Raw genomic sequence first — 27,195 nt, forward strand, 5'->3', positions numbered from 1 at the left:
AGGTAATCAGCATGACCCCAGCCTCTCCTCACTGGATGCCAAAGAGTGGCACCTTCCCTAAACGTGCTATCCCGAAGTGCCTCTAGGCATTGCCAGATGTCTCCCGGGGAACACTGGCAGTCCCCTAGAACTGCTAGGCTAACCCACCTTGAAATGGCTTGTTCTCGCTCCTGTCCCCCTCGCTGCCCATGGAACTGTTACTGTTCTGCAATGGAAAGCCCTTTCTGGCTAAACTTGGGTGCGACAAGTGGACACAAGAGATTTTTTTTTCTTTTCTTTCAGAGATCTTGCCCTGTTTTGATTCAAGGGCCATGTAGGCATAGAATTCTCTCCAAGAACTATGTGAACTGGAAGGGGCCTCAAGTTCTTAAAAATCACCCCCCTCCCTATTCTTGCCACAGCTTTACAAATGACAGAAAGTATGTGTGTGGGGGGTGACCTAAAGGCGGAAGGTACGTGCTTAAGGGCATCCGTACTCCTGCTGGGCTTTTCTGGAGCAGAGGGTGGGCTCTGCCAATATGCCCAGAGAGCTTAGGTCTCTAAACACAAAGCCAGAGTTTGTGCCCAAATGATGCCAATTACGGAATGCACATTTTCTAAATGACACAATGCTGTAACCAATTAGTGCAAAGAAACATTTATTGTGAAATAGTCATCCTACCCTTTATTAGGTATTACATCATCAAAGCACTTTGTGACAATGAAAATAGCTTCTTTTTAACCCCTCTGATTCACCCACTATTCCATTAAAGCTGCAAAAAATGTGCAATCTGCTTGAAAAATAGGTTGCTCTTATTTACTCATTTGTGAAAAGTCAAAAATTAAAAAAGAAAACGATCCCAGCTTCCAGGGCCTCTAAAGGCAACCCACCTTTCCACTTCCCAACTAACCCCCCAAATAATTAACAAAGATAATTTGTTTTAAATGCCTTTTTATAAAACCAATGCACCTTTCCCCATATTATAATCATAAAAATGTTAAAAAGCCCTTCTTTATTTTCTTGGAAAAAAGGTGGCCAGCCGTTGTTTCTTGATCGGCAGTGTGTGTATCTCCTGGGAGTTCATTTTCTTTAACTTTATGCTCCGGCTTTTGACAGGCTTCCTAAGTGGCTCCGAGTTTCCCACAGACTCTTCTCCCGTGCTGTGGATGTCGTAGCCCTGAAGCACGGAGTCTTCTCTTTTGAAGGAGAAGTTTTTGGTGGACACACCAGAGAGGCCTTTGATCTTGCCACAGAAGATGGTTGGCACGGCGTCTTCCACGGAGACAATGACCTTGGCTGCCTGGGACTCGCTTGTACTCTCAATGTTATTTTCAGCCTTGACCTCACCGCTGGGCTGGCTAGGCATCTCGGAGGCGGTGGCAGAGGCACTGTTGCTACTGCTACGGCCATCCATTGGGGTGCCGGCCTCTTGGGGTGCGGCAGGGGCCAAGGGCTTTTCCGTGGCACAGGCAAGTTTCTCGAGCACAATGTGAGTGTGCCCAGGGCTGTGGGCTGAGTTGCTGCTGTCACATAGTGTCTCAGGGGTAGGCTCAGGCTTGCGGTGGGCAGCCAGCGACAGGTCTAGGGCTGTGTCTTCCTGGAAGACCGTGGGACTGGCTTGGCCAGCCTTCAGCCAGGGCGCTGCGGACTTCATGGAGAGATCCAGGGCCTCGTTCTCACTGCCCATCTTGATGACCGTGTGGCGGCTGAGTTGGAAGTACTCCTTGGGCTGTAGCAAGTCCAAGGGCTTCAGTTCGTCCTTTTCCAGGGGGGTCTGGCTGCCCTTAAAGGGGTGCAGGTTGAAGGAAGAGGGCGGCTTGGGGAAAGTGGGGTTGAACTTGGATTCAGAACTGTGAGGCACTGGGATGGGGATGGGGATGGGGACCGGCACAGGCAAGGGGACAATCACAGGATAGGGCACCAAGAGGGTGGCTGGAGGGACCAGTGGGGACAGAGGGGAGTTGAAGGGCTGGGGCGGCACGGGGGCATAGCCAGGAGGAGGCTGACAGGGAGGGGGGCCGAGTGTGCCCTGGGAGGGAAACAGATTCTGTAGCACGGCTTCGAACGGCAGCGTGGGCTCCTGCGGCTGACTGGGGAGCCGCAGGTCCAGGAGCTGCGGCTGTGTGTCCGAGTCCTCGGCTCCCTGGAAGAGGTTGTTGTGGATGGTGCTGGATGAGCAGGGTGCCTCCTGTGGCAGGACCAGAGGGGAGTTGAGGTGCTGGAAGACGTGCTGCTCCAGCACCACAGGCAGCTGCACGGGGCCCTGAGTGGTCATGACGTATGTGGCATTGGCATTGGGGTTGAGCTCTGGGGCCGAGCTGCCCTCCACCTGCATGTGGATGGGCATCACCACAGGGCTCTCCCCGAGGCACAGGGGCTGCAGCACGGTGGCCGCCACCTTCAGAGCCATGCCGCTTTGGGACTCGGCAGGCGGGGTCAGAATAGAGGGGGCCGGCACAGTCACCAGGGCCTTCTTGACCAAGTCAGTGGAGTTGATGTTCCAGGCCTCAGTGGTGATGAGCTGGGCCATGCCATTCTCCAGTCTGTTATTGGCCAGGGCAGGAGGGGAATCGGTCATGTCCATGGGCAGATTCTGGGCCTGCAGGTCATCCATCACTCAACTCGGGTGCCACTTGACCTGCAAGATACAACATGAGTCTTCTTAAGAGAACAATTACATCTGCCTCAGACGCTCTCACCACAGCTCTGCAGGATTACCGTCTCTTTCCTGTGTACAGGTGCACATCACAGATACGTTCTCATCTACAGAGCATGCTAATGTGATCTGCTGTGCAAGGGGAGCCCTAGTTTAACAGACCAGTAGGCTACCAACACAGATGAGGTAAGCATCAGACAGCCGACTGAGGTTAGATGGGGTTTATGGAAGCCGGAGCCTGAGGCTTCACCCATGCACTCAGCCTTTGAGGAAAGCAGGGTTTTGCTCCACGTGACTGTGGCACAGTCAAAATGTATGGAGCTCTGATTTGTTCAGATGCAAACGAGCAGCCAGAGATGATTTTCCTCTAGGGACAAAGACAGCCTGGTCAAACTGGGATGGTCTATGAAGATGGGAGAAGGGTGTCTTTGAAGCTCTTTGTTGCAGTAATTCTGGAAGTATTTGAAAATCACATATGATCTCTGTATCTTTGAGAAACTGGGAGATCTGCCAAGAGGAAGAGTGATGGGTTAAACCCAGGGTCATCACAATGGTTTCATTGTCTTCCCAGGACCAAGGACACCCCATGTGCCCCGATCACAGGAAAACCCACTCTGCTGAGCAAGGTGAAGATGGCTGACACATGAGTGGTCATTGGGCCCAGCACTGTTGTCCATCTGACCTGCAGCCTGCCGTACTATGGAGCTGCCCGGAGAAGGTGCTGTCCGTGAGTCCAGGGCTGGGAGAAAGGGACACACTGGCTTGAAACTGAAACCCACAGGGGTGAAAGCCCATCCCTTAGTGACCTTTGTGCCCTCTGCGGCGTGGTGGCCACCTCCTGGACGCTAGAACAGCCCAGCACGCATACTTCCTGGAGGAAGCAGAGCTGCAGCTGCGCCATGGCTCTCCATGGAAACGCATCCATAGTTAACCCTGTTACCATGGAGAATGCAGGCACCATGTCTGGCTCTGAGATGTGTGTAGCCCCGGAGTCTGGTTGAGCTCAATAATAACTCAATAAGCCTTCCTTCTGCGGGCCTACCTTGGGCAATGCAGAATCTTGACCTCACCTGTCCTGGCCATCTAGCGCTGCTGTCATCTCACCTCGCTCATCCCGCCCCAGATCACCAACACACCCTCCCAAACAACAAAGAGGGGTGGCCTAGCATACCTGTCCACAGGAGGGCAGCTTTAACAAATGAACAGTTCTGATAGCTGCAGGCGTCAACTGCACAGAGTAAGCAGTTTCTTGGAGGTAGGGGGCAGGAAGGGAAAGGATGCCACGCCGAGAGCTTTGTGGAGAATGACTGCCAACCCAGGGGCTGCCGAGGAGGGCTCCAGTGCGTTCTGGACACCGTGCTGTGTCCACAGTCCTTGGCAGCAGAGGTGGGATGCAGCCTGCCCCCACTAGGAGCTTGTCCCAGCTCACGTGCATGCCCATCTGCGTGCATCTAGTTAACTTATTGAATGCTACTGCATGCTGGCCCTTTGCTGCAGGCTACAGATGTAGGCATGGGTGAAAGAAACAGCACAAGGTTCTTTTTGGGTGGAGACTGTGGCCTGGTGAAGGCTCATGGTTGTGATCAGATGGGGATTGGCTAGCACAAGAGGGCATCCAGGCTGTGTGAGCAGGGGCAGCCTTGCCAGGGCCCCACCAACCTAAGGCTTACTACAGAGGGCCCGACCTGTTCCTCAGGAAGTAGGAACAGGCTGAAGGGCAGTGGGGTGGGGCTGCTGAGGACAAAGGCAGCTGTGGCTGGACTTAGCACCTGCAGTCACCCCCCAGCCTGCGGGAGAAGGCTATGCGTGCTCTGTGCAACCTGCAGGCTTCCTGGGATGTTCAGGCTCTCCAGCTCTGTGGCTGCCTTCTCACACCAGCTACCTCTGACCACCCATCCACCGGTGCCCGCCAGCCTCCTTTCCTGGCTGCTGCCTCCTCCTAAGGGAGAGCACTTACATTTCTGGCTCCTCATTCCACCTACCCCTTGCATGCACACTCACTCTTGTGGTCCCCTCTGGGAGCCCGCTCTCCTCCTTACCTGGACCCAGGCTGGGCCTGCTAACTCGCCCAGAATTCTCTTGCTGAGAGTGTAGGTGAGAGTATGTTGGCAGGGCGAGCAGCCTTCCACAAGGGATAAAATGCACTGAGCCTTGGCTGTGTGCCAGGCCCCCTGCTGAGTACTTCCTGTGCATTGCCTGGGTCTATCAGAATAACCATGCTAGAGAAGTCCTAGAACCAGACCCATTTCGTTGAAGGGAAAAGTAAATCTGTAGGGCAGTCCAATAACTAGCATAAGGGTGCCCAAGGGCTGGGCATCAGAGTCCAGGCCCCAGGTCAGGCTTCCTAGTTCCTGGAGGAACCCCAAGGGCCACCTCTCGGCAGTAGCATTCTTTTCCTTCTCACAAGCATTTCCTATGTCCCCCTCCGTTCCAGAGCTGGTGTCCCTGGCCAAGTGCAGCCCACTTCTGGTTGCCCAGCTGCCCCCAGCTTACCTTCCTGAGACACGTCACTTCACGGGAGGGCACCAGGCCCTGTGCTGGCACTGAGTCCCTAGCAGTGAGGCCTCGGCCTAGTGGGATGGCAGACAGGAAGGGTGCAGGAACATGGAGAGCAGCTTACAGTCCTGGCACCAAGCAGTGCCTTCCTGCTCAGCCAGGGCATAGTGCGAGCATTCCCCTGTCCTAGAGAGCCACCTGCCACCCAAGCTCTGGCCCAGGAGACCTAAGTGAAGAAAGCATGATGTGCTATTCCACACCCCCAGAAATGCCCTTCTCCAACCCCCACCTTCTCTCTGCACCTCTCCTCTTACTGTCACCCCTGCCAGCAGGTAGGCCTTTGCAACATGGGTTAGCAGCTGAGGGATTCTGGGCACAGAGCACTCAGGCTGCTGTGCAAGCCCTAGAGATGCCGTGACAATAAAAAGCAGCTCAGGAATTGCAGACTCACAGGGCAAGTCCCGTCCCTGAGGACAAGGAGCTGCAAAGCCAGTAATGAGTGGAGAGGCTGTGGAAGCCCGTCCCCCCCTCCCCGAGCCGCGCCACTCATCAGCGCAGGCAGGCAGGCAGAAGGTGGGCTGGGGACCTCTTCAAAACAAGGAGTGTCCTGGCAGGAGGCACCAATTAATGGCTAGTGCTCCTGCTGCCATGGAGGAAGCATGAGCTTCTTCAGAGGTGACAGGGGATGTTTTGTTTGGGTTTTGCAAAAGCATGATTTTCACATGGGTTTAAATGAGGTCACCCATCCATTCCGCCTGCACCCGTTACCACAGGCAGTGTGGCTGATGCGAGATGGGTGAGCTGGGAATGCATGACCCCACAGACCCTCCCTCACTTGGCCCCCAGCCAGCTGCTAGTGCAACCCACAGGCCCTGCAGGAGGCAGCTGTGGGAATGGCCACCTGGCAGCTGGGGAGGGACTGTCCATGGGAGTGACGGGCCACAGCGCAGTGTTCCACCCCATCAACCAGGACACTCTGGCTGCGCCGTCTCTGCCTCAGGCCCTTCTCCCAATCTGGGTGTCTTGGAGGAGCCAGGGCCCCCAGCTCTGGTCCCAGGGGTGCCCGCCAGCACCCTGCAGGTATGCCCTGCTCCCCTTAGCTGCTGAAGCAGATAGGTTTTTCTATCAAAAGTCTCTCTCCTCAATCAAGCAGTGCAGAAAATCGATCCTGACAACTCTGCCAAGACACCTGCTCTCCAGGTTTACATGACCAGCAGCTTGGTGACTTTTGCAGTATTGTAGGTCAAAGTCCTTTTCTGCTCAACCCTGGCTGGTCTTTGGCAGTCCTTGTGCAAAGCAGCAGCACCTGGGAGCTTACTAGAACTGCCATGACCCAGGCCCGCTCGCCTGGGCTGTGGATTTTTGCAAGCCGCCAGGTGATTTGTGCAGATATTCAAGCATGAGAAGTGATGGCCTCCCACCGCCTCCCAGGCTTGGCCACACACTGGAATGGCCTGGGAGCCTGGACAATAGGCTCACGTCTGGGCCCACTCCCCAGGCCGAACCCGGGCATCTGAGTTTGCAGAAACTCGCTGGGTAAGGGGAATGTGCGATAAGAGCGGGGAGCTGCGGCTGGCAGGCCAGAGCAGCAGGCAGTGCGCCACCAGCCTTCGCAGTGCTTCCTCGTTCTGCTTCTACAGCTCCCTGTGGGCACGTCCCACCCCGGAGGCATGGCTGACTCCCCAGAGACCCCTGGGAGGAGTCCTGCCGACCTCTACCCACATCCAGTTTGGAGTTCATTTTGTGCTTTGCTTTTTTGGATTGGAGAGAGCAGCATGTGAGAAGGCAAGGGAGTGAGAGCACACCTGTCTCCCCAGCTGCCACTACAGCCACGTCTGCACCAAGCCCAAGCCAGGAGCCAAGCAGTCCATCCAGGATCTCCTGTGTGAGTGGTGCGGAGCCAAAGACGGGCCATCATTTGCTGCCTCCCAGGCTCGTTGGCAATAAGCTGAAGTGGAAATGAACCGCTGGGACACCAACCTGAACTTTGCTGTCACGTGCCAACTTCACAAGTAGTAGTTTAACCTACTGCACCACAACAGTGGTCTTTCATTTTGTTTTCCAGCTAGTATGTGAACTGCACCCTTAATGACTGGTCCAGTTCTGTGTTAAACATGTCAGCCACTCACTAGGAGCTGAGTTTGGGAAGCATCCTTTTTGTCCTTTTTACAGATGTGAACATGGCTTCACCATTAAGGACCTGAGATGCACTAAGTATCTAAGAAGTAATTCCAACTGGGAGAAAAACTGTTTTTGCTCTCCCTATAGGGTGTAATAATTGTCAATAACTTGTCCCGGTGATTAAATTTTCAGAGCTTTAAACATCAGCCTTATCACCAAAGATGAGAACATAATTGTCACATAAATGTGTTCCCAAATTGGCTAAAAAACAAAGAATACACAAACCAGTCACCCACCTCACGGGCCTTTTACATCCCGAGTCCTGTACGGCCCTTCCAAAGGACTAGGACTCAGCCCAGATTAGCCCTGGCAATAAGTTCCTTAACATGCTACTCAACTGGCGAACACAGGGTGGCCAGGCAGATGGAGTTGGCCTAACCTTGGTGAGGGTAAGCGAGGACTGTGAGCTAGTTCTCCCCTTGAGGACACAGTGCTCGTGTTCGCTCTGCTCAGATACTGAGGACAAATGGAAGAGGTGGGCCCCAGCGTCATAAACAGGCCATGGACACCAGGATGCGCCAAGGTCTTCCCGGGGACAGGAGGCAAGGTCATGCCGAGGCGCCGTAAAACTTCTTTATGTTCAGTTTATTGCCTCGTTCCTTTTATTCCCATTTTGCTAGTTTATAGTGTACGCAGTAAATAAATATAGGAAGATATGTTGCAATAATGCGTATATATGTGTACATCTGTGTGGGCATTGAGGGAGTGCAGGAATAGAGACATGATGTTTCAGTTGGAGGGATGAATCTCCCCTGGGCCTGGCAAGGGCTCCAGCGGGCCCATGGCCTCTGCTATCTCTCCTGGTCTCAGAAGTCATGTTCAAGTGACTGTTCAAGTTCACCCAACACAGAGGACGCTGATTCCCAGCACTGTGGTCCTCCACTAGAGGGGCAGGATCCGATCCAAGACACTGAGGAACTCTTGAGTCCAACACGCAGGTCAGAGTCTGCACAGCTGGTCCACGGGAAGAGAGCACCCCCCCCCCCCTTCACCAGTCCCAGGAGCAGAATCTGTGACGTCATTGGATTAACTGTCAATATGCCGGAAGGAGCTTGCTGAAAGGAAGCAACGCCCCTGGAGCCACTGATGTCTACTCAACAAATCATCAAAACAGAAGTCATGGGTCCAAGATGCACCTGTGCTATCTGACTCTGGGCCAGCCCTATTGCACCCTTGGGATTCAGTCTCATGGAGGCCTCGCACAAGTGAGTGGTGCCTGCTGGTAAGGCAGGCAGAATGGCCGGGAGACACGGAAGGACGGGCAGGTATGGGGAACTAGAAGTCCAGGGTCACTTGGCCAGGGCTCCTCTGCCTTCTGCCAAGGACAAGAGGGATCTGGGATGCTGGCCAAGGAGGTCACCATCAGGTTGCTCTGGCTCTTTCCTTGCCCTGGTAGAGAATGCCAGCCCTCCGTCTGTTTCTCATCTTGCTCTATACTACTGGCTACCTGTGTCCTGCTCACAGAGGACCTATGTGTTTGCCTGAGCCCCCACAGCCTTTGTAATGCATGCATTCTTCCACAAGCAATCAGGTGTCCCATGGGGTGCCAGGCACACACTTGCTATTTCCCCATCCTGGTCCCACTTCCTCTGCATGCATGCTGCCTTCTTGCCAGACTTGGCTCCCAAGTTCTCCAACAAGCTCATATACTCCCAGGGTTCCCTGCTACTGACAGCTGGGGAAGGCAGGAGACACACCTCAGCACCACTGCTGTCCGAGGCCACTCACCCGGGCAGTGGCCTGAGAGTCAGCAAGTGCCAGTCCCGCCATCCAGCCAGGGCCTCATGCCTGTGCCAGACAGCCCCTGCAGTGCCGGGGCCACTGTGGGCATCTTACACACAGGCTTGGCTCTTACTGAAGGTGTCAGGCCAGGGATGTTCATCTTAAAGAGCTAAGTTTTGGGGCCGATCTTTCTGGCAACACAAAAACCTCTTAAATAGGGAACAAAGAAAGGTGGGGGGCTCTGGGCTGGGGGGAGGGAAACCTGTGTCCTGAATAGCAAATACTTGTAATTAGATTGAGATACAAAGGTTAAATTTTTGTTCTGGGAAAAGGACTGTTTATAATCCTATGTCATTAGCAGGACATTTTCCAGAACCCAGTGTGCCAGAAATAGACCCTCTGAGGGGTCACTGCCATGGAGGGGTGCAGGCTTCCGAAGCGCAAAGGCCTGGACTGCCCAGCCTTTCCCGTACTCAGTGTGTCCCGGAGCCCCTCGGAGCACCCTGGCATGAAGACAGCGCCTGCCTCACCCTGCAAGGGTGCATAGGCGCACAGGCTCGGAGCCCAGGCAGGCTAAAGTGCCAACTCCCACTGCTAGCCGTGTGCTCCGATCAGGGCTGACCCTCCATTGCTCTGTATGGGTAAATCGCTGATCGTATGTGGTAGTTGTAATGACTCAAGGAGCTCATCTAAACCCTAGGCACAATACTCAGTAAATCACACTTGATGTCACTGTCACTGGCAACACCCTCAGGACTGTCATCATGATCCAATTTCTCTTCACCCATCTTGCCATTGCCATCCTCAGCATCACCACCGTTACCCTCTTGTTACTGACACTGCTGACATGATTCTCACTTGCACTAGCCATAATTGCCCTGAGCATCTTGGGTAATGTCCCTTCGCTTTGGACTGCATTGGTGCCTGCGTAACCCAGTTTGTCCAAAGGTTCCTTTTACATAAGCTGCTAGGAGCTGGGAAGTTGCTTACCACAGCAAAATTCTCAGGCCAGCCCTCCAAACCTTACTTAACCACCAACCAAGCTGAAATTCACAGTGAAAACAGAACACCACTGTCACAATATTACAAATGAAACATTCGGAGAAAACCAACAAATGCACAAACCTCTGTATTTTGCAAGGCTGGAAGTCTGGGGCTCAGGCCCTTTTGTACCTTAGTTGGGAACTTCACGCTCTGGGCTTACTGCCCTGGCAAGGCATAATTTCACCTTAGATCCTACGGAGTTCCCGCTCCTTTGCGTAAGGCCTATGTAGCTCTCTTAGTTTTAGTGATGATTAGGCTCATTTTCTCATAAAAACTAGGGAGGAGTGGAGAAGGGAAGAAAAGGGCCAGGGTAAGACGAATGGAGGAAGCACAGAATTTTGAAAAAGAATAACCTAAAAAGTGCATATTGTATATCCAAATGGAAGAGTTGGTTCTGTTGAGAGAACCAGGAAACAAAAGCCCAAGAAACACTGAATGAAAGTGACATAGCTGGCCACAAGAGGGCACTGTTCAGCTGTAACAGCTTAGTTGCTGCCCACTACAGTAAAGGGTGAGGTGAGCCTGGGGCACCAGGGACACGGTGGAGGGGTAAAAAAAAAAAAAACAAAAAACAAAAAACATCTCGTTCAGAAGCAAAAGCACAGAGGGACTTGAGGGCGGTCACATTTTAGCAGAAAACTCAAAATTGCTAACCATATCCACTGGCGACTAGGTTGTTGTGAATCCCAGACCCAAAATAAAACAAAACAAAAACACTTAATCGTCATTTGGAGTACTGTCTTCATTTTGGCCAATATGTCTCCCAGTCACCTCTCCTTGGGTAATCGGAAGTGGTTGTGTCCTATCAAATCAAGAAACAAGAGCCTACTACAACCAAGAGCATTGCCTCTGTCAAAAAACACCTGAGGTTAAAAATGCCGAAGGGGCTGCAGCAGAGCGCCAGCCGGAAGCCGTCAGTGCTAAGAAGGGATGTGACTATGAGTACACTGTGCATTCCTTCACAGTCAGCAAACACTGTCCATGCGACAGGAGCCTCTGGAGGACGTGTCTGCCAGGGGAACAGACGTGAGCAGCACCCAGAATGAGGAACATTAGCAGGTGGTGGACGTTAGCTTGGGGTCCCCCCCAAGCAGATCCTAAGGCAAGGACCCAGACCGAATATTGCTGATTGGAAAAAGACCCCACAAAACACTGGCCATGCAGTGGAGCAGTGAGACTGAAAAGGAAGGACGCTGTCATCAGGCCGATTTCCTATTGTGGGCAACTGGCGCTCCAGCGTGCTGGGGAATGCTGGGAGTGCAGGCAGAACACACACCGTAGCATGCTCTCCACTGACGGCTAGGAAATCGAACTGTTTATCCACCAACCCCCAGCCAAGGGCCACTCCTAAGGGACACGTTTCTTCCATGACGCTCCTGGCCAGCTCGGAACACAGGCCAAGTGTGCTTTTAAGATTGAAAACCAAAAGCAAATGTGTGGGGAGAGTCCCCAGCCTTTGCAGGAAGCTACCCTTGGGCTACCAAGATGAGTCTGTTGAGACAGGGAAGGGCACCACCAGTATCCATGGTAAAGTTCCAATTCTGAACATACAAATACGGAAATGTCAATAATTTAGCCCACTATGAACCCATGCGTTTCCCTGGTGGCAAGAAGACGCACCACAGAGGGATTGGCTGGCAAGGTGCGTGACTCAAGATCTCAGGGAGAACAAGGCACGCAGGAGGCCAGGGATGACTCTCCTTGCCAAAGCAGAATGTTCAAGAGATGGTCAGCTTGGCTAATGTGTCCCTTTGTTAAAACAGAAGTAGAGCCCTTCAGAAAATTCTGCTATTCATATTTGTACTGACTAGACTGCAAGATATTGCTAGGATGACTCACAGAGGGAGTTCATTTTCTGGTGATCTTGTGTTCCAACTTAGGGACCAAAACCAGTAAATAAACAAACACGACTTCACTTCATCACCTGCATACTGCCTAATCATGATCATCATCATCATCATCAACTCGGCCCAAAAAGTGTGCAGACAATACAGGAAGAGAGGGTTGGGAGTGTTCATCTTTCTAACGGGAGGAGTTATTTCTGGAATTGGGTTTTGCCTAAAGCATCCCTCTACCTAGAGGCAAGCTCTCTCAAGAGCTGAACAACACCCTCTGTGGAATCTGAGGAACTCACTCTATTTATCTTAAAGCGAGCACCATGGTTGGTGCTAATGTAGCATAAACAATACAAAGAAAAAGAGCAGCTGCCTAACATCTGGCTAGCTGGTAATCCAGATTCTAGGTGTGATTTCCCATTTTTCCCTAGTGGAACAGTTCTTCTGCAATGCATGTGCTTATACATATACACATTTGTGTACACACACACACACACACACACACACACAAAGTAGCCAAGTAGGAATGAAGCCACCTGATATCTAACGGCCAAGGGGGAGACTCCAGAGAGGATTTGCATCAATTCTTCATCTGCACCTGCTCCTCCTCTATTATTTCTAGTCCTCAAACCTTAAATCCTGCATGTGAGATAGGAACTGAGCCTTGCCATGTGGGTAGAATTTCAGCAAAGAAGATAGAACAGAGGAGTCTTCCAGAAGCATAGGAGAGGTGGGGGAGGCACAAGAAGGTGGGTGTATTCTGGGCAGTTGGAGTCCAGGGCTGGTGAGGGCTTGTGGAAAATGAGGGGGGATCTAGCTCTTCCAAAGGGTGTTCAGAGTTGCCCCCCAGCAATTAATCTTGGGCCCTAAAGGACAGCCAATGCAGCTAACATGATTTTCACATCTTCACAGGCATCACAGAGCAAGAGACCCATCAACCTAATAGTGAGAAAAATCAGGTTGAGAGGAAAAAGGAATTTCCAGGACTTGGCAAGCTCGCTCCTCTCTGTCTCCCTTTTCTCCCTTTCGTCTTTTTCCTCTTCCTCACTCACTGTCACACATGCATGCCCAAGATGGTAGCAATAAACCATTCACTGACACCTGACTTATCATGTGCAGGTCTCCTGGTAGATATTTTAAGTTTAGGTTCTCATCTTAGTTTCTTGACAACTCCAGCAAATTGGTCTCACCTTGCAGGTGTGACTTGCCCACCTGCCCCTCCTGCAGGAACTGGGCTGTGATCCTCGGGAAAAGGGAGGGACAAGCTTTCCAGAACAAGAGCACTTGGTGCTGCAGGAAATGCAGATCTGAGGGCAAGAGGGAGAGAGCAAAGGCTCTTGGCAGCAGGTGAGAGTAGGGAAGGACAGGGATGGACGGAGGACTGAGGAATGTCTTCTGTCTCTGACAAGAACTGAGCTTTGGTCCCAGGCCTAGCCATGACCATCTTGCTGGATAGATGGCTTGAACAACAAGGAGGTAAGCACATTCAGCCCTCCCCCCATGCCAGATCCCTCACTACAAAAGCCAATGTGTTGTTTCCTGGGGGACTTCACCATTTCCTCAGACCATCTGTCCCCTGGTGGCCTACATAACTGATTTTCTAGGCAAGCATGACCCATTCAGAGATACCCCCATACCAACTGCCCCTGCAAAGGCAGGGCTTGTAGTGTACACAGTTGGGTCTTGGCCACACCGGAGTGATCTTCTGGGACCTTCTCAATGACCCCATTTTATAAATAGTGGACCCCAGACTTGCCTCAAGCCCTGCTATAAATGTAAGCGGAGCCTTGAACCACCTGCAAACCAGAGCTGATCAAATATCCCTGCCACCAGAAAAACTTGACTTGGGCTAGGATATCAATAAGTTGCCTTACAGTAATTGCCAAACAATATTTTGCATTTGAGTATACAGTATCTACAACCAGGCCCTGCTTGTCTATACCACCATGGCTAGTCAGCCACCATTGTCCTCACAGCCAAGGGCATGCACCCAGGGCACAGCATTCAAGTTCCAGTCAGGAAGCCCCACCCCCACCCCATCCCAAAACTGCTAATAGAGTTCCAGTTCTCTCTTCATCTTCACTGATGCTAGATCCTTGGCTCAGAGCACTTGAAATCTTAGAAATGCTTTCTTCGGTGGTAAAAATCCATGGCTTACTCATTAGTGCGATGGCTTAAGAAAAGGGTAAAAACCATGACATTGAGAACCCTTGGGCTGCCTGAGATAGGTTAGAAACAATCCTCAGCCTGTTGTGGGGATGGGATTGAGGAAGCCAGCAAAGCCAGCAAAGCAAGCAAAGCCAGCCTCTAGGGATGATTTTGAAGCTGGCTACCTAACTGGCCCTATGCCTGGCAACCAGTTTTGAAAATGTTTCAGTTGCCAATGCCAACTGGAAGGTAATGAAATTCTGCCTCAGAAATGTTGCCATATCTGCTTTGAATGCTCATGGCAGCTGAAAGGACGGCTGCCTGGGACTCCCTGAACAGCCCTATGAACTGGTGTGTGCTTGTTGGATACTGACAGGTCAGGCTATCAGTGACGGTGCGTGGGCCACAATCTGCCCCAGACTGGTCCTGTAGCTGTCGTGGTGTGATTCTGAATTCCCAGCAGGCCCACTCCCTTCCCCACTCAGACCCTCCTGCCTGCCCCTGGCCTTCTCTAGCTGCCCATCCGTGGCCTTGGCCTTCAGCTTGCCCTGCCACAGCCTGCATAGCCCTCAGGGCCAGAAGGAGGCTTCTGCTTTGGGGATGGAGACAGTGAGTGGAAACCTCATGTCTGGCAAAATGCGACCACAGGCTCCCACCCAGGGCACTGCTTCAGCAGCTGAACCGGCACCGACTTACTTGTTTGAGAATTCTTCAAAAGGTCTTTTAAAATTAAAAAAGAAATAAAACTAAGCAATCATATAGCATCCATTAAAATGACAAAATTTTAAGAAGACTGTGACACCAGAAATTGATATCATAGGAACCAGAGGCAACATCTGTCCACGCTAGTAAGGGGGTGCCACACCTTTGGAGAACTCTAGCTACTTCAGATAAAGTTCATCAGTTGCCAACCCAATGAGAGTACTTAGAAAAGTCTTTGGCAAAATGGAATTGCAAGGTCAGCTTATTTTGGAGGGAAAAAAAAAAGGAAATCCACACATAGTTTTGCTTTTGTTTTTGTTTTTGGCGTAGGACACTTTTTAACTTTAAAAACAATATTATTTATTTGAGAGACAGGGGCAGGGGTCCCATCTACTGTTGCATTGCCCATATGCTCTTAATGGTTCCCAGTTGGGGTCAAAACCAGGAGCCATGAACTCAATCCTGGTGCCTCCCACAGGTGGCAAGCACTTGAGCCATTACTGCTGCCCCACAGGGTGTGCAATAGTGCTCAGGTAGGGGGTTAGCTGTGGAGCTGGGGCTCGAACCAGGCACTCCACTCCAAGCAGCACACTAACCACTGAGCTACATGCCACTGCCTCAGACCATTATGAAGACCCCTCATATACTTAGCAATTCCATTCCTAGGTATCCTCCTAAGGGACATGGAAACATATTTACCAAAAGACTTGCACACAGATGTTTATCATAGCTCTAGTCATAACAGCCATAAACTGAGAGCAATCCAAGTGAATGGGAAAATAGGCCATGCCACATACCCACTCAGCTCCCAAAGCCACGATCCACTTACTGCCACATGCAGTTACAACAGAGACATCTCAAACACAGTTGGAGAACGAAGTCAGATAAAACAACAACAACAAACGCATAGGAAGCATAGGACATTTCATGGACACGAAATCAAAAAAGCAGAAACATTTCCAGGGCTAGAAACCAGAGAGCAGTTGCTCAGGGGAGGAGGGGGAAGAATGGACTGCACATGGCCTCAGGACCCTTCTGGGGAGGCAGTGCACGACTGCCAGCCTCTTCTAGGTGGCAGTCACTCACGTGCCTAGAGTCCTCACACCCTTTCACCTGACCACTCACCGAGCACTCCACCCCTTGATCTCACCAGAGCCATTGAAAATATCATGGAAGAGCTGCAGGGAGGCAAGGCTCCTGCTGGGTCTCAATCTCTCTCTCTCGTGTGTGTGTGTGTGTGTGTGTGTGTGTGTGTGTGTGTGCACATGCTCGCTAGGTTCCCTGGTTCCCATGTGGGGAAGGGAAGTGGAGCTGTATCTGTGGGTGGCCAGGAGACAAGGATCACTCCTGGTGCAAAAGGTGTGGTGGCATTAGTCCCCAAACCCAACTGCTTGATGACCTGAAGCAGGGCTCAAGGAAAGCTGGCCTCAGTATGGGTTGGAGATCAGGCTTGAGGCCAAAAGTACTGCGGAAGCTTTGTATCTGGAGGAAAAGAGGGAATGATGGGCTTGGCACAATGGCTCACAGGCTAAGTCCTCGCCTTGCACATGCCAGGATCCCAAACTAATACTGCTTTGTGTCCCAGTTGCTCCACTTCCCATCCGGCTCCCTACTAATGACTTGGGAAAGCAGTCAAGGAAGGCCCAAGGCCTTGGGACCCTGAACCTGCATGGGAGACCTGGAAGAGACTCCTGGCTTCTAGCTTTGGATCGGCTCAGTTCCGGCCATTGGGGCCCTTTGGGGAGTAAACCAGAGGATGGAAGATCTTGCTGTCTCTCCTCACTGTAAATCTGCTTTTCCAATAAAAATAAATAAATCTTAAAAAATAAAAAGAACTGTGTGGCCTCGGGAAAGTGCCTCAGCATCTCTGAGCTGCAGTGGCCTTTCTATATAATAGAAAACAACACCTCATATTGGTGAAGTAGGAAAGGCCTGATGCCTCATGAATGCTCAGCATAGGGTCATGTCTGGCTCCAAGGATCTTTCCAGATCATTTCTTCAAACCTCTCATTTGGAGAAGGGTTCCCCTACAGTCAAATCAGCATTCTTTTTAAAAATGTGGGACCTCATGTGCATACGATTGGCATAATCACCGTCCTTGGCTCATGACACTACTCCATGGAAGGCTCATTTTTTGGTTTTATTTTAAAAATGCTTCTTATTTTTCATGTGGTCCATGAGTCCTTCGTTTGTTCCCGCACTGGCACCTATGTGACACCTACGCTTCCTGCTGGCCTTGGATGGTAATTCCCTGGTGCCACAGCAAAAATCAACTGAATATTTCCTAATTATTTTTCCTGTTATATGTGATATTTACCCTGAAAATCAGCCAAGGACATACTGCTGATGATCTTGGAAATTTGAGTTGATTGTTCTGATCATATCAGCAAAAGTAAAATAGTCTTAGCCTGAAAGTCTCTGAGAAATACACCAGTGGTAGACTAATCAATCATATGTTTTCATTACACTCCCTTCACTTCAATAAATGGCAAGAATTCTTATTCCTAATAATGTGGGCAGAAATATCGAGGTTGAAATGGAAAAGGTTTACCTGCTCACTTTGTTTTGAAACTCTGAGCTGAGTACAAGATAAGAACAGCAGACTCGCAGATGAGTAAATTGGCCCTGTATTCCCTATTAAACCTTCATGACAAACGGATTTTTCACATCTCTGCTGCTGGGCGGCTAATCCCTGCCTTTCAGAAAGAGACTGCAGCCCGTCTGCTCCCCAGCTCGGCTAATGGCAACAGAGCCACGTACTGTTCCCATCTCACATCCCTCCACTGGGCTCCACTGCAGCTGCAGCAATGACGACTCAAGCCATCACTATCATTGACTTCTGAGAGCCTCTGACTTCTCCCAGGAGAATAAGCACATGAGAAGTTTTATGTATTTTCAAAGACATGATGGATTCAGGCTGTTTCAGAAACACAGCCAGGTTTTCACCCGCTTCTCATTTTTTTTCTGGGGACAGTTCCCCAAGTCTGCAGATGTGAGTGATAGTGACAGGGGACCGTGCATCCCTTGGCACAGGTGGGAACTGTCTGTTTTGGGTTATTTAAGCTTGTGTCATCATGAAACCAAGATGACGTGGTGCGGCTGACGCAACCACAGCGACTCCAACTCTTGGCCAACAAGCTGTCGAATGCTCCTCTTCCTAAGCTCGCACAATCACTGTGAAAGCGCTGGGACTCCAGCAGATCTCGCCTCCGCACATATCCACCACTTGGAAAAGAAAACCCAATACAAACACGTAAGAGATTCGAGACAGATCCTTCTGATTTGGGAAGAAGGCTCAGATGGCCAACTCAGCCGCTGAATGGCTGTGTGAATACAACCAAGTCCCTTGACCTCCCCATGCCTCAGTGTCCACCTTGGTAAAAGGGGATGTGTGTGAGAGGGGGAGAGAGAGTATGAGAATATGCCCCAGGATTGTTGAGGGGAATAAGTGGGTTAACATGTTAAAAATGTTCTTGACTATTCCTTGTGCAGCATAAACACCCAGAGGGGTCAGCTATAACAAGTCACTGTAGAATGTTCAATAACTATGGAAAGAATTAGATTCGAAATTATAAATAATACATTGAAAAGAAAGTGATTTTTATTCTCGGTAGTTTTTCCATGGCAATGGTTGGTCTATTCAAACACAAGCCTGGCATTGTGCTGGCCTCCCATGGCCCACAGTGGACAACGTGTAGGGGAATGGTAACTATCATCAAATCAAAGTGACAAGTTTAATGTCAAGAGCAGAGAGGGTAACTGGGGACCTACAGAGGAGTTTTCGTTGGGCCAGAGTTCCCAGAATAAAGAATGTGGATGGGGGCCCAGTATGATGGTCCAGTGGGATCCCATGAAGCAGTCCAGCTCCCTGCTTGTGACCTGGGAGAGCAGTAGAGGACGGCCCAAGGCCTTGGGACCCTGCACCCATGTGGGAGACCTGGAAGAAGCTCCTGGCTTCTGGCTTTGGATCGGCTCAGCTCCAGTCATTGCAGTCACTTAGGGAGTGAATCAGCAGATGGAAGATCTTCCTCTCTGTCTCTCCTTCTCTATGTATATCTGACTTTGTAATAAAAAAATAAATAAATCTTTTTAAGATTCTGGATGGACAATCAACTCTGACTGCACAAGAGGTGTAATGGGAGAGCTTCAAATGATCTATTTCCTGCCTGGGAGAGAGCAGGATTTGCTAGAGTTCACCAGGTGGCTGGGATGTACAACCAAAGGTGAGGAAGACTTTTGAGTCTAGACCCCGTACCCTGGCAGGCACAGTCTCAATTCCCTGCACCCATCAAGCAAGGGAAGGAATGAATAAATACTTGTGTATGGGTCTACAGCCTGGAATCCAGTCTTGGAAGCTGAATCAGTAAGTGAATGAATGACCAACTGAATGAATGCAACACTATGGCAGTTGTTGAGTGATAAGGAAGTAAACTGGTTAAAAACTTTCCAGAGGGCAGTTTAAAAGCATTCATACCTACTGACCCAGAAAATCTACTTATTGGAATCACCCCAAGGAAACACAGGCTTTGCCTGGCTCCTTTCCCAAGTACCTGCACTTGTGATTAAAGAGACATCTGTGGGCTACAGAGCTACAGACTGCATGCATAAGAGCAACTGTGATCTTGCATTCTGCTTGCGTAGGACGATGGGAGAAAGGCGCTCTGTGAAAGGCACATTTTTTTCCTTCCATTAAGGTTTAGGATTTACACAGACTATCACAGAAGTCACAGCAGACTCAAGAGTTCAGCAGCCAAAGCAGAAGACAGATTCTTCCAGGTAGGAAAAAGCTTCTAGGAATTTTTGGCCAACAAGTCATGGTAATTTTGGAATTAAAAACAAAAACAAAAAAACAGTAGGGCAGGGCCTGGTGTGCAATTTTGAACCAGAGCCCCCAGAATGAGTTATCTGCAAACTGTGCCCTTTGTGTACAATGTGTAACTCAAAGGCTTCTGCCAACTGGTGAGAACAAAGATGGCAGCATCTTAAAGCTTTGTTCAACTTACTGAAGATGGATATTCAACTTGAACAAGGTAAAAACCCTCCTCTCCTCAAAAATGCACGACTTCACCTGGGAATCCATCTTAAAGGCACCATCAGTTGGGGTGAGTGTACCTGTCAAGCCCCAGGCCTGCCTTTCAGGATCAGGGTGCCACCACATGGCAGGTGAGAGGACTTCCTGGTTGTATAGGCAGCACCATTGCTTGGCAGTGATGGCACTGGAATCCAGAGGAACACCTTGTACAAATGGCCTTTCCAAAGTCAAGAGGCTGTTAAATACGTTTGTATGACAATGTACTTCTAGGTACTTAAGGGGAAATAGATTTGTCTTTAAATTTAAAAACATTCCCTGGGTAAGACCACTTCCAAGGAGTTTAGTCCAGAAAAAATATTATTCTTGCATAACAAAATCAAAGCCACGGGGGGGGGCGGGGAATCAAAGGGAACAATCAGTCAGAAAAAATGTCTGGGTTCCAAAATGCTGCGGGAGACCGCATAAAAAGCACGGGAATATTTCAGCTTGTGCTAAACATACTTCTTTCGACAGTCACTTTTCACCAAGTGCAAGTTTATGTATGCTTCGTCAAATGCCTCTTTAAGGATTTATTCAGAGGGATTTCCTGCCATTCTCAGAAGTTCAGACAAGGTTAAGGGGCTGGGTGGACTTGGGAAGGAAAAGACCACACATAAGACAAGCGTGAGAACACAGTTCTGAGGTGGCCCCAGTCACTCCTCCGTGCCCTGCCTGGCTTATTTTTAAGAGGCCCAGATGGTTCTCCTAAATCTTAGGCAGCCCCCAGCATTGGATGAGCATTCTGCAACGAAGATGGGTCATGGATGGTTTCCTTAAAGGTACATCACCCAAGGAGAGAGGAGCAGGGAAGCAATGACGTCTTGGATAAAAGGCATGGTATCAATACCAACACCATTACTACGATCATGACAGTGAGGCTTCCACTAGAGAGACTACAAGCAAAGAACTCCCTGAAAATGGGCTAAAATTGCATCAACAGATATTATGTAACTATTGATCCCTTCAAATATCAAAACCTATGCCTTGGTGAAATGCTATGATCAAAAACCGAAAGTCTGGGAGAACAGCTGTTCATGTCTCCATTGCAACCGCTCTAAGGTCATGTTGACCTCCATCAGGCCAGATTGGCCAAGAGATTCACCTTGCAGAGCTCACCACAGCTGGCCATTCCCTCCTTTTTTTTTTAACCATAAATAAAAATGTTTTACTCATCTGTATAAAACTCCCTGGTGGTCTCATTGTACTTTCAAATAAAGCCAAGTCCTACAAAATACTTTCTGACCTGGCCCCACTTTCAAACTTTCCAATCCCATTGCCCTCTCATAGTCCTTCTCAGTCACAATGCTTCTTTGCCTAGAACCTTCCAAGCTCTTTGCTGTCTTAGGACCTTTCCCGCAGCAATTTCCTCAGCTTAGAATACCTTTCCATAGCTGGTTGCTTCTCAGCTTTTACACCTCAGATCAAAATCATTTCTTTTGAGAAGATTCTATGACTCTCAGTAAGAACCACCAACTCCATCTCAGTCTAATACAATCTCTGTGTGCTTTCCCTCTGCGCCTATCAGACTCCCAGCCCAGCCTGCCCTCCCCCTCCATCTACTGTAGATAGCCTGTCTTCTCCACCTATATCTGGAATGTGAACTCCCGGTGGGGGCAAAAGTCTTTCTCTGCCATTGTTCATTGTTATATCCCCAAGACCCAGAAAAACACCAGTTCAGAAAGCTTTCTCCACTGAAATGCAGAGGAAGAGAGGGAAGGAAAGAGGGAAGCAGGACAGCGTTCCCAACTCATGGCAAACTCCTCACAGAAGTGCCCCTAAATATTGAACAAAGGTTTCCATTTATTTTGGCTGTAGCTGAAGATACACATTTGAAGCTTTGTCACAGGGAATGCTGAGCTGATGCTAAGTAAAGCAGCATTCAACTTCCGTTGAATTAAAAGTACTGCATGGGGCCGCTAAAGACAAGTGGCCTGTCCATTGGGATATAGGGGCCTCTATATAGGAGAGCCTGGCCAGCACAGTGGACTCTACTCCCACAGAGCCCCCTAGTGCTGAACTCGAGAGAGGGAACTGCGTAGTTGCCTTGAAGGCCACAGAATCACATCTCAAAATTTTGTTTAAGTTGCAACTGGCCATGGTCAATTTCTGAGCTCATGCAAGGTAAGGGTGTGGCCTTGCTCAGCACCCACTAAATGTATGTTGAATGGCTTTACTTAGAGGTTGTCATTCAGATGATTTATTTTGTTTACAAAATAAACAAACTGCTTATTATGCGCCAGGTACTCCTCTCAGCCTTTACAAATAATCTTCACAAACAACCCTACAAGGAAGGCGTTATTAGTATCAAAAGTTCACAAATGAGTAAACTTGAGGAATGAAAATAATCAGGAGCTTGCTTCTCCAAGGCAAAACTGGGAATTGAACTTGCACCCATTGCTCCAGATTCTATGCCTATGATTACTAGCTTCTGTTATCAAAGGTCTCCAGGACCGCACCACTGCGTATCAAGGGCAGGTGGGGGCAATAGTGGTCTAGACAAACACTAAAAGAAAATGTTGAGTAGGTACCTCTTACGAGAACCCTGGGTGGAGAAGTCTTTTGCATTTTTTTTTAAGATTTATTTGTTATTTGAAAGCCAGAGTGACAGAGTGGGGTAGTGGGGTGGGGGGAAAGATGGAGGGGAGGAGGAATGGCAGAAAGGGAGAAAGAGAAGAGAGACAAAGAGGGGGAGAGGAAGGGAGAAAAGGGGAAGGGGAGAGATCAATCTTCCAACCACTGATTCACTCCTGACATGCCCATAATAGTAGGGCTACATTGAAGAGGCCAGACAGAAACCAGGAACCAGGAACTCCCTCATAGATGGCAGGAACCCAAGGACTTGAATCATCTGCTGCCGCCTCCTAGTGCATTATTAGACAACTAGATCAGAGGTGCGAAGTCGCCAGGATTTCAACCAACTCTCCAATGTGCAATCCAAATACCCCCAAACAGCAGCTTAACCCACTGCACTGCAACACTTACCCTAAAGATAAACACTTTATATGCCACTTGCTAATGCTACCTCTGTTGGCTGAGTGAATGTTGGGAGGCAGAAACTTTGGGTGTCCTGCCATCACACCCAATTTGATGCTGCTACTTCTGCAGTAGATCACCACTTCCTTTCTATAATTATTTATGTAGTTTGAGAGGAGGAGAAGGGAGGGAAGGAGGGAAAGTGGGGAGGGAGGGAGAGAGAGAACTTCTGTCTGCTGGTTCACTTCCAAAATGCTAGCAATGAGCTGGGAATGAAATCTAGGTCCCCATGTGGGTGGCAGATATCCAATTAGCTGAGCCACCACCACTGCCTCCCAGGGTTCACATTAGGAAGCAGTTAGGAATCCCCAGTCAGAGCCAGGCACTGAACCCGGGTACTCAGGTGTGGGACCCAGATGTCTTAAGCATTAGGCTAAATACCTGTTCCCTTCCCATCCAGTTTCTATCAGTTCTAAGCCAGCAATGATCAACCTGATGCAACTCTGTTCCCAATGTCAAGGGGACCTAGGCACAACATTCCTCACTGTCACAATGTGGCGGGAGGTGCTACTGGCATCTGGTGGGCAGGGGCCACCGGTGCTACTAAACATCCCCCAGGGCCAATCACGGCCCTCTGCAGCAAATAACAATTTGGCCCCAAATGTCAGCAGAGCTGAGGGTGAGTCACCTCCCAGAAGTTGAATGAAAATGGTGGTAAAGCCATTAAGGGCATATCCGCCTGTGGATCCATGAGAAATGCCAGCTGGATCCCACTGCACCTCTACAAAACCCCCAGGGAGGAGCCACTGACCCTCAGGGCTCCTCCCTCTGTCTCATGATTCCTGGAACCACAACTCCCTCCTGTGGAGAAGCTAAGAGCAGCCTGGGGCCCACATGGCATCCAGCAGAGGCTGTGAATACCAGCTTCCCTTGGCAGCTTCTGACTGTTCTTGGCTTAGAATTTGCTATTCCTCGAGTCCTTCGTATGAATTGCATTCTAGAGAGGACAAGAGACCTTTGTATAATTCAGACACAAACCAAGCTGCCTTGATTCCCTCAAACATACCACATCCCAGTGGGATGGTGCTCTTCCTCCAAATAGACTAGCTGAAGCTGGACCAGCTCTCCAAGTTTGACTTCATGCAGACCCCAATTTACAAATAATCCTTATGGATGACAGAAAGAAAACACTCAAATTCAGGGTGATGGAGAGGGGCAGAACTTGGTGGCATGGCAAACCTTGAAGACATGGGCCTGACCACTGGCTCTGTCCCCAAGCTCTGTGACAGGATCATCCTATGTAATATTGGGGTTTAAGATACCCCAGTCAAAATTCCATGAATTAGCAAAAATGTCTTATACTGCACATGGATTAGAATGAGCCTCACTGAACTATTGCTCACTCACTTGTTGATATTCATCCTTTTATTCACTCACTTAGCACCATTTATCCTTTTAACCATCTCAATGTACAGACATCTAAAAGCTATTTAGGCCTCTAGCCCACCAACCGATGTCCTAATTGGTAACATGTCCTGAGCACTCAGCGGAATAAGAATGAACAAAACTAAACTTGCAGAAGCACTGCATTATGACTTGATTTGTAGTCATTTGAAGGGATCACACAATTGATTGGTTTTTAAAAATGGGCTTCAATTAATGAATAGGTACACAACCCAGAGTCAATGGCATGCACTGAGATGCTCATTTAGGAGCATCTCACTCTCTAGCAGGGCATGGATAAGATGCCAGCCAGAGAAATGGCCCAGAGCAGCAGTTCGCAAGTACAGGTGTTTACCAAAAATCATCTGGGAGCTCTGGAGATTCTACAGATTCTTTGACCCCTTGGAGCATGAGCCAATACATCAGATGGCGCCAGGAACGTGCACCTCCGAAAGTCCCTACAGGTAGTTTGAAGATCAGCTAGATTAGAAACTTGTGGTTTGCCAAGTGCTCCAACTCCTGATCCTCAAATCTCTTCCCAAGCTCTTAACCAAGCATTGTTTGAAACATTCAGGGACATTGGTAGATATGAGATTTGTTTTCTTTCCAACAAGATGCTCTACATCACTCCTTACCAATTAGGTAAGTTCGTTTAAAAGCTTGGAATCCACACTTGTAAATTCCCCCTTTTGCTCATCCAACTTTATGTCTAAACATTGCAGCTGATGGCTGCACAGTTCCATTTATGAATTCCACTCCTGTGAATATATTTCCAAAGTTGCTTTAGGACTTCTTTGTCTGGGAAAGCCAGGCCTGCTGGTTTTTAATAAGAACATGGTTTAAACATAGTTATCCAGGTCACCAAATTCCATGGCTTCCCAGAATAAGGACAGCACCCAGAACCCAGAGAGTACTTCTCTTCTTAAAACAGAAGTGTCCCCACCCCCCAACCAGCTCCTTCCTTTCTTGAGAAGGACTCCTTCAGTATTTTTTTGTCTCACACCAATTTTTTCTTTAGCAAGAGTGATTTGGCTAAGGGAAATGACAACTGAGTTTAGATCAAGTGGAAAAGCAAATCCTGCCTCAAGTTAAGATTGTTAAATCTCGCCAACATCACCAAGTGGCCCACAAGTGTGTAGCAAAGTAGCATGCCTCAGCAAATACTCAACCAATGCAGAGAATCAACCCCACTATTTCACAGAGCTCTCGTAACTCCACCTAAGAAATGCAAACAAACATTCTCTGAACAACTACAGCATGCCATGGTGCTCACATCAGAGAGTGTGTCCTAGCATGCAATCAATCAAGTCAAAGGCACTTCATTTTTAGCTACTGGACTTCCCAGGGAAGATCGGACTCCAATTGGAACAATTCTTTCATCCAGAGCCTTCAAGTGACACACTCCTATGATTTGCTTCTCTAATTTGTACTTTTTTAAAAAAGGACTCACTTAAAGATGGCCTCAGGCCAATTTAAAACAGTATAACACAATAAGAGAAATAAACCAGATGGCAAAAAAAATCATAAATCAGGCCAAGCCAAGCTGAGCAAGCTACAAAGGAAGGCATCATCATACTGGAAAAGCAAGAGGCATTTCGTTCCTCATGGCGAAGTTTCCATCATCGCTTCCTGGCAAAGAAAAACTGAGACTGCATCTGGGGAAGGGCGCTTTTGTCCTGTCCCTCCTTGGCCTTCCACAAACAGGACTGCCAAGAGCTGTGTAAGGCTGGGAAACCCCCAGAGGGCGGGCGCTCAGAGCAGACAAGTGGAGCACAGACTCTCGTTAAGAATCTGGGAATATTGCTGTTTGAACTGTATGATGGCAAATTTGGGGGGGGGGAGAATCAAAAATGTGGGGCTGGAACTGTGGCATAGTGTACTAAGCCACTACCTGTGTAGAGGTGTCAGCATCTCTTATGAGCACAGGTTCGTATCCCGGCTGCTCCACTTCCCATCCAGCTCCCTACTTGTGGCCTGGGAAAGCAGCCTTGGGACCCTGAACCCACGTGGGAGACCCAGAAGGGGCTCAGCTTCAACCACTGTAGCCACTTGGAGAGTGAACTAGCAGATGGAAGATCTTTCTGTCTCTCCTTCCCTCTCTGTAAATCTGCCTTTCAAATAAAAATAAATTAAAAAACAAACATAAACAAACCCCTGAATCTGGGCCATGTCTAACACATAAGGAAAACACCCCTCTAGCAAGTGTGCATTCTTATCTTTCCTTGACATGAATAACAGGATGCACCTTGCAGAGACAGCATTGGCACCTTTTCGGCTGAGGAAGATGAGAAACAGACTTTAAAACCTAAACCTGCTTTTGTTTGGTTGTGCTTCCAAACCTGCACTAAATGTTTGAACCTTCTCATGGAGATAAGGTTGACAGAAATACCCAGAGATATGTATCAACCTGTCTTGTGCTGGCCTTCCGGCCCTCACGACAGCTGTCATATATTCCTAGTGTAGTAGAAAGGGAGTTTAAGAAACAATGCCAGCAGGGCCTCTTAGACCCTTAGAAGCACATGCTGTTCTGCTTTAACACAACACACAATCTGCTGCTAGCTTATCCATGCTGGGGCCCCGTTTATAAATACACTGGAGAAATAGTCATAGGACACTCTCCCTATTTTATCTTGAGGATCTGGGAGTATGTCAAAGGTACTCCAGGGCATGGCTGTCCATCTGAATTTATGGGTAAGGACAATGCCAAGGCCTCTGGTTCACTACCCACCGACAACTTTGCACTCCCCCACCCCAATGCAGGGGACCCTAATGGGAGGAAAAACATAGCTATGTGATTGGGAATCGCATGTAGCACAAAGAAAGTACATCCACAGCCTCACATGTTTCTGTTTCCTAATGGCTCGTGCTCTACCTTTCTTGTCCCACACTACTTCAAGTTGGCCTGTAAATTACTCTCTGAACAGCCCTAGAATCTGGGGGCTAG

The 27,195-nt window shown here is 49.3% G+C and overlaps 1 protein-coding gene across 2 annotated transcripts in view; it reads right to left on the minus strand.

Annotated features, from left to right (window-relative positions):
• Positions 1-621: 621 nt before the first annotated feature.
• RAI2 (retinoic acid induced 2) overlaps positions 622-27,195 on the minus strand; it is an 83,096-nt gene continuing 56,522 nt past the window's right edge. Inside the window, exon 2 of one of the 2 annotated variants that reach the window (XM_004597485.3) lies at positions 622-2,618. In XM_004597485.3, coding sequence (XP_004597542.2) covers positions 993-2,594 — 1,602 coding nt within the window. In that variant the 5' untranslated portion in view covers positions 2,595-2,618 and the 3' untranslated portion in view covers positions 622-992. The remainder of the gene's footprint in view (positions 2,619-27,195) is intronic. The other variant, XM_058658977.1, reaches the window with a different exon arrangement.

Source organism: Ochotona princeps, chromosome X (assembly GCF_030435755.1).
Source record: "Ochotona princeps isolate mOchPri1 chromosome X, mOchPri1.hap1, whole genome shotgun sequence".
NCBI classification, from domain to species: Eukaryota; Metazoa; Chordata; class Mammalia; order Lagomorpha; family Ochotonidae; genus Ochotona; species Ochotona princeps.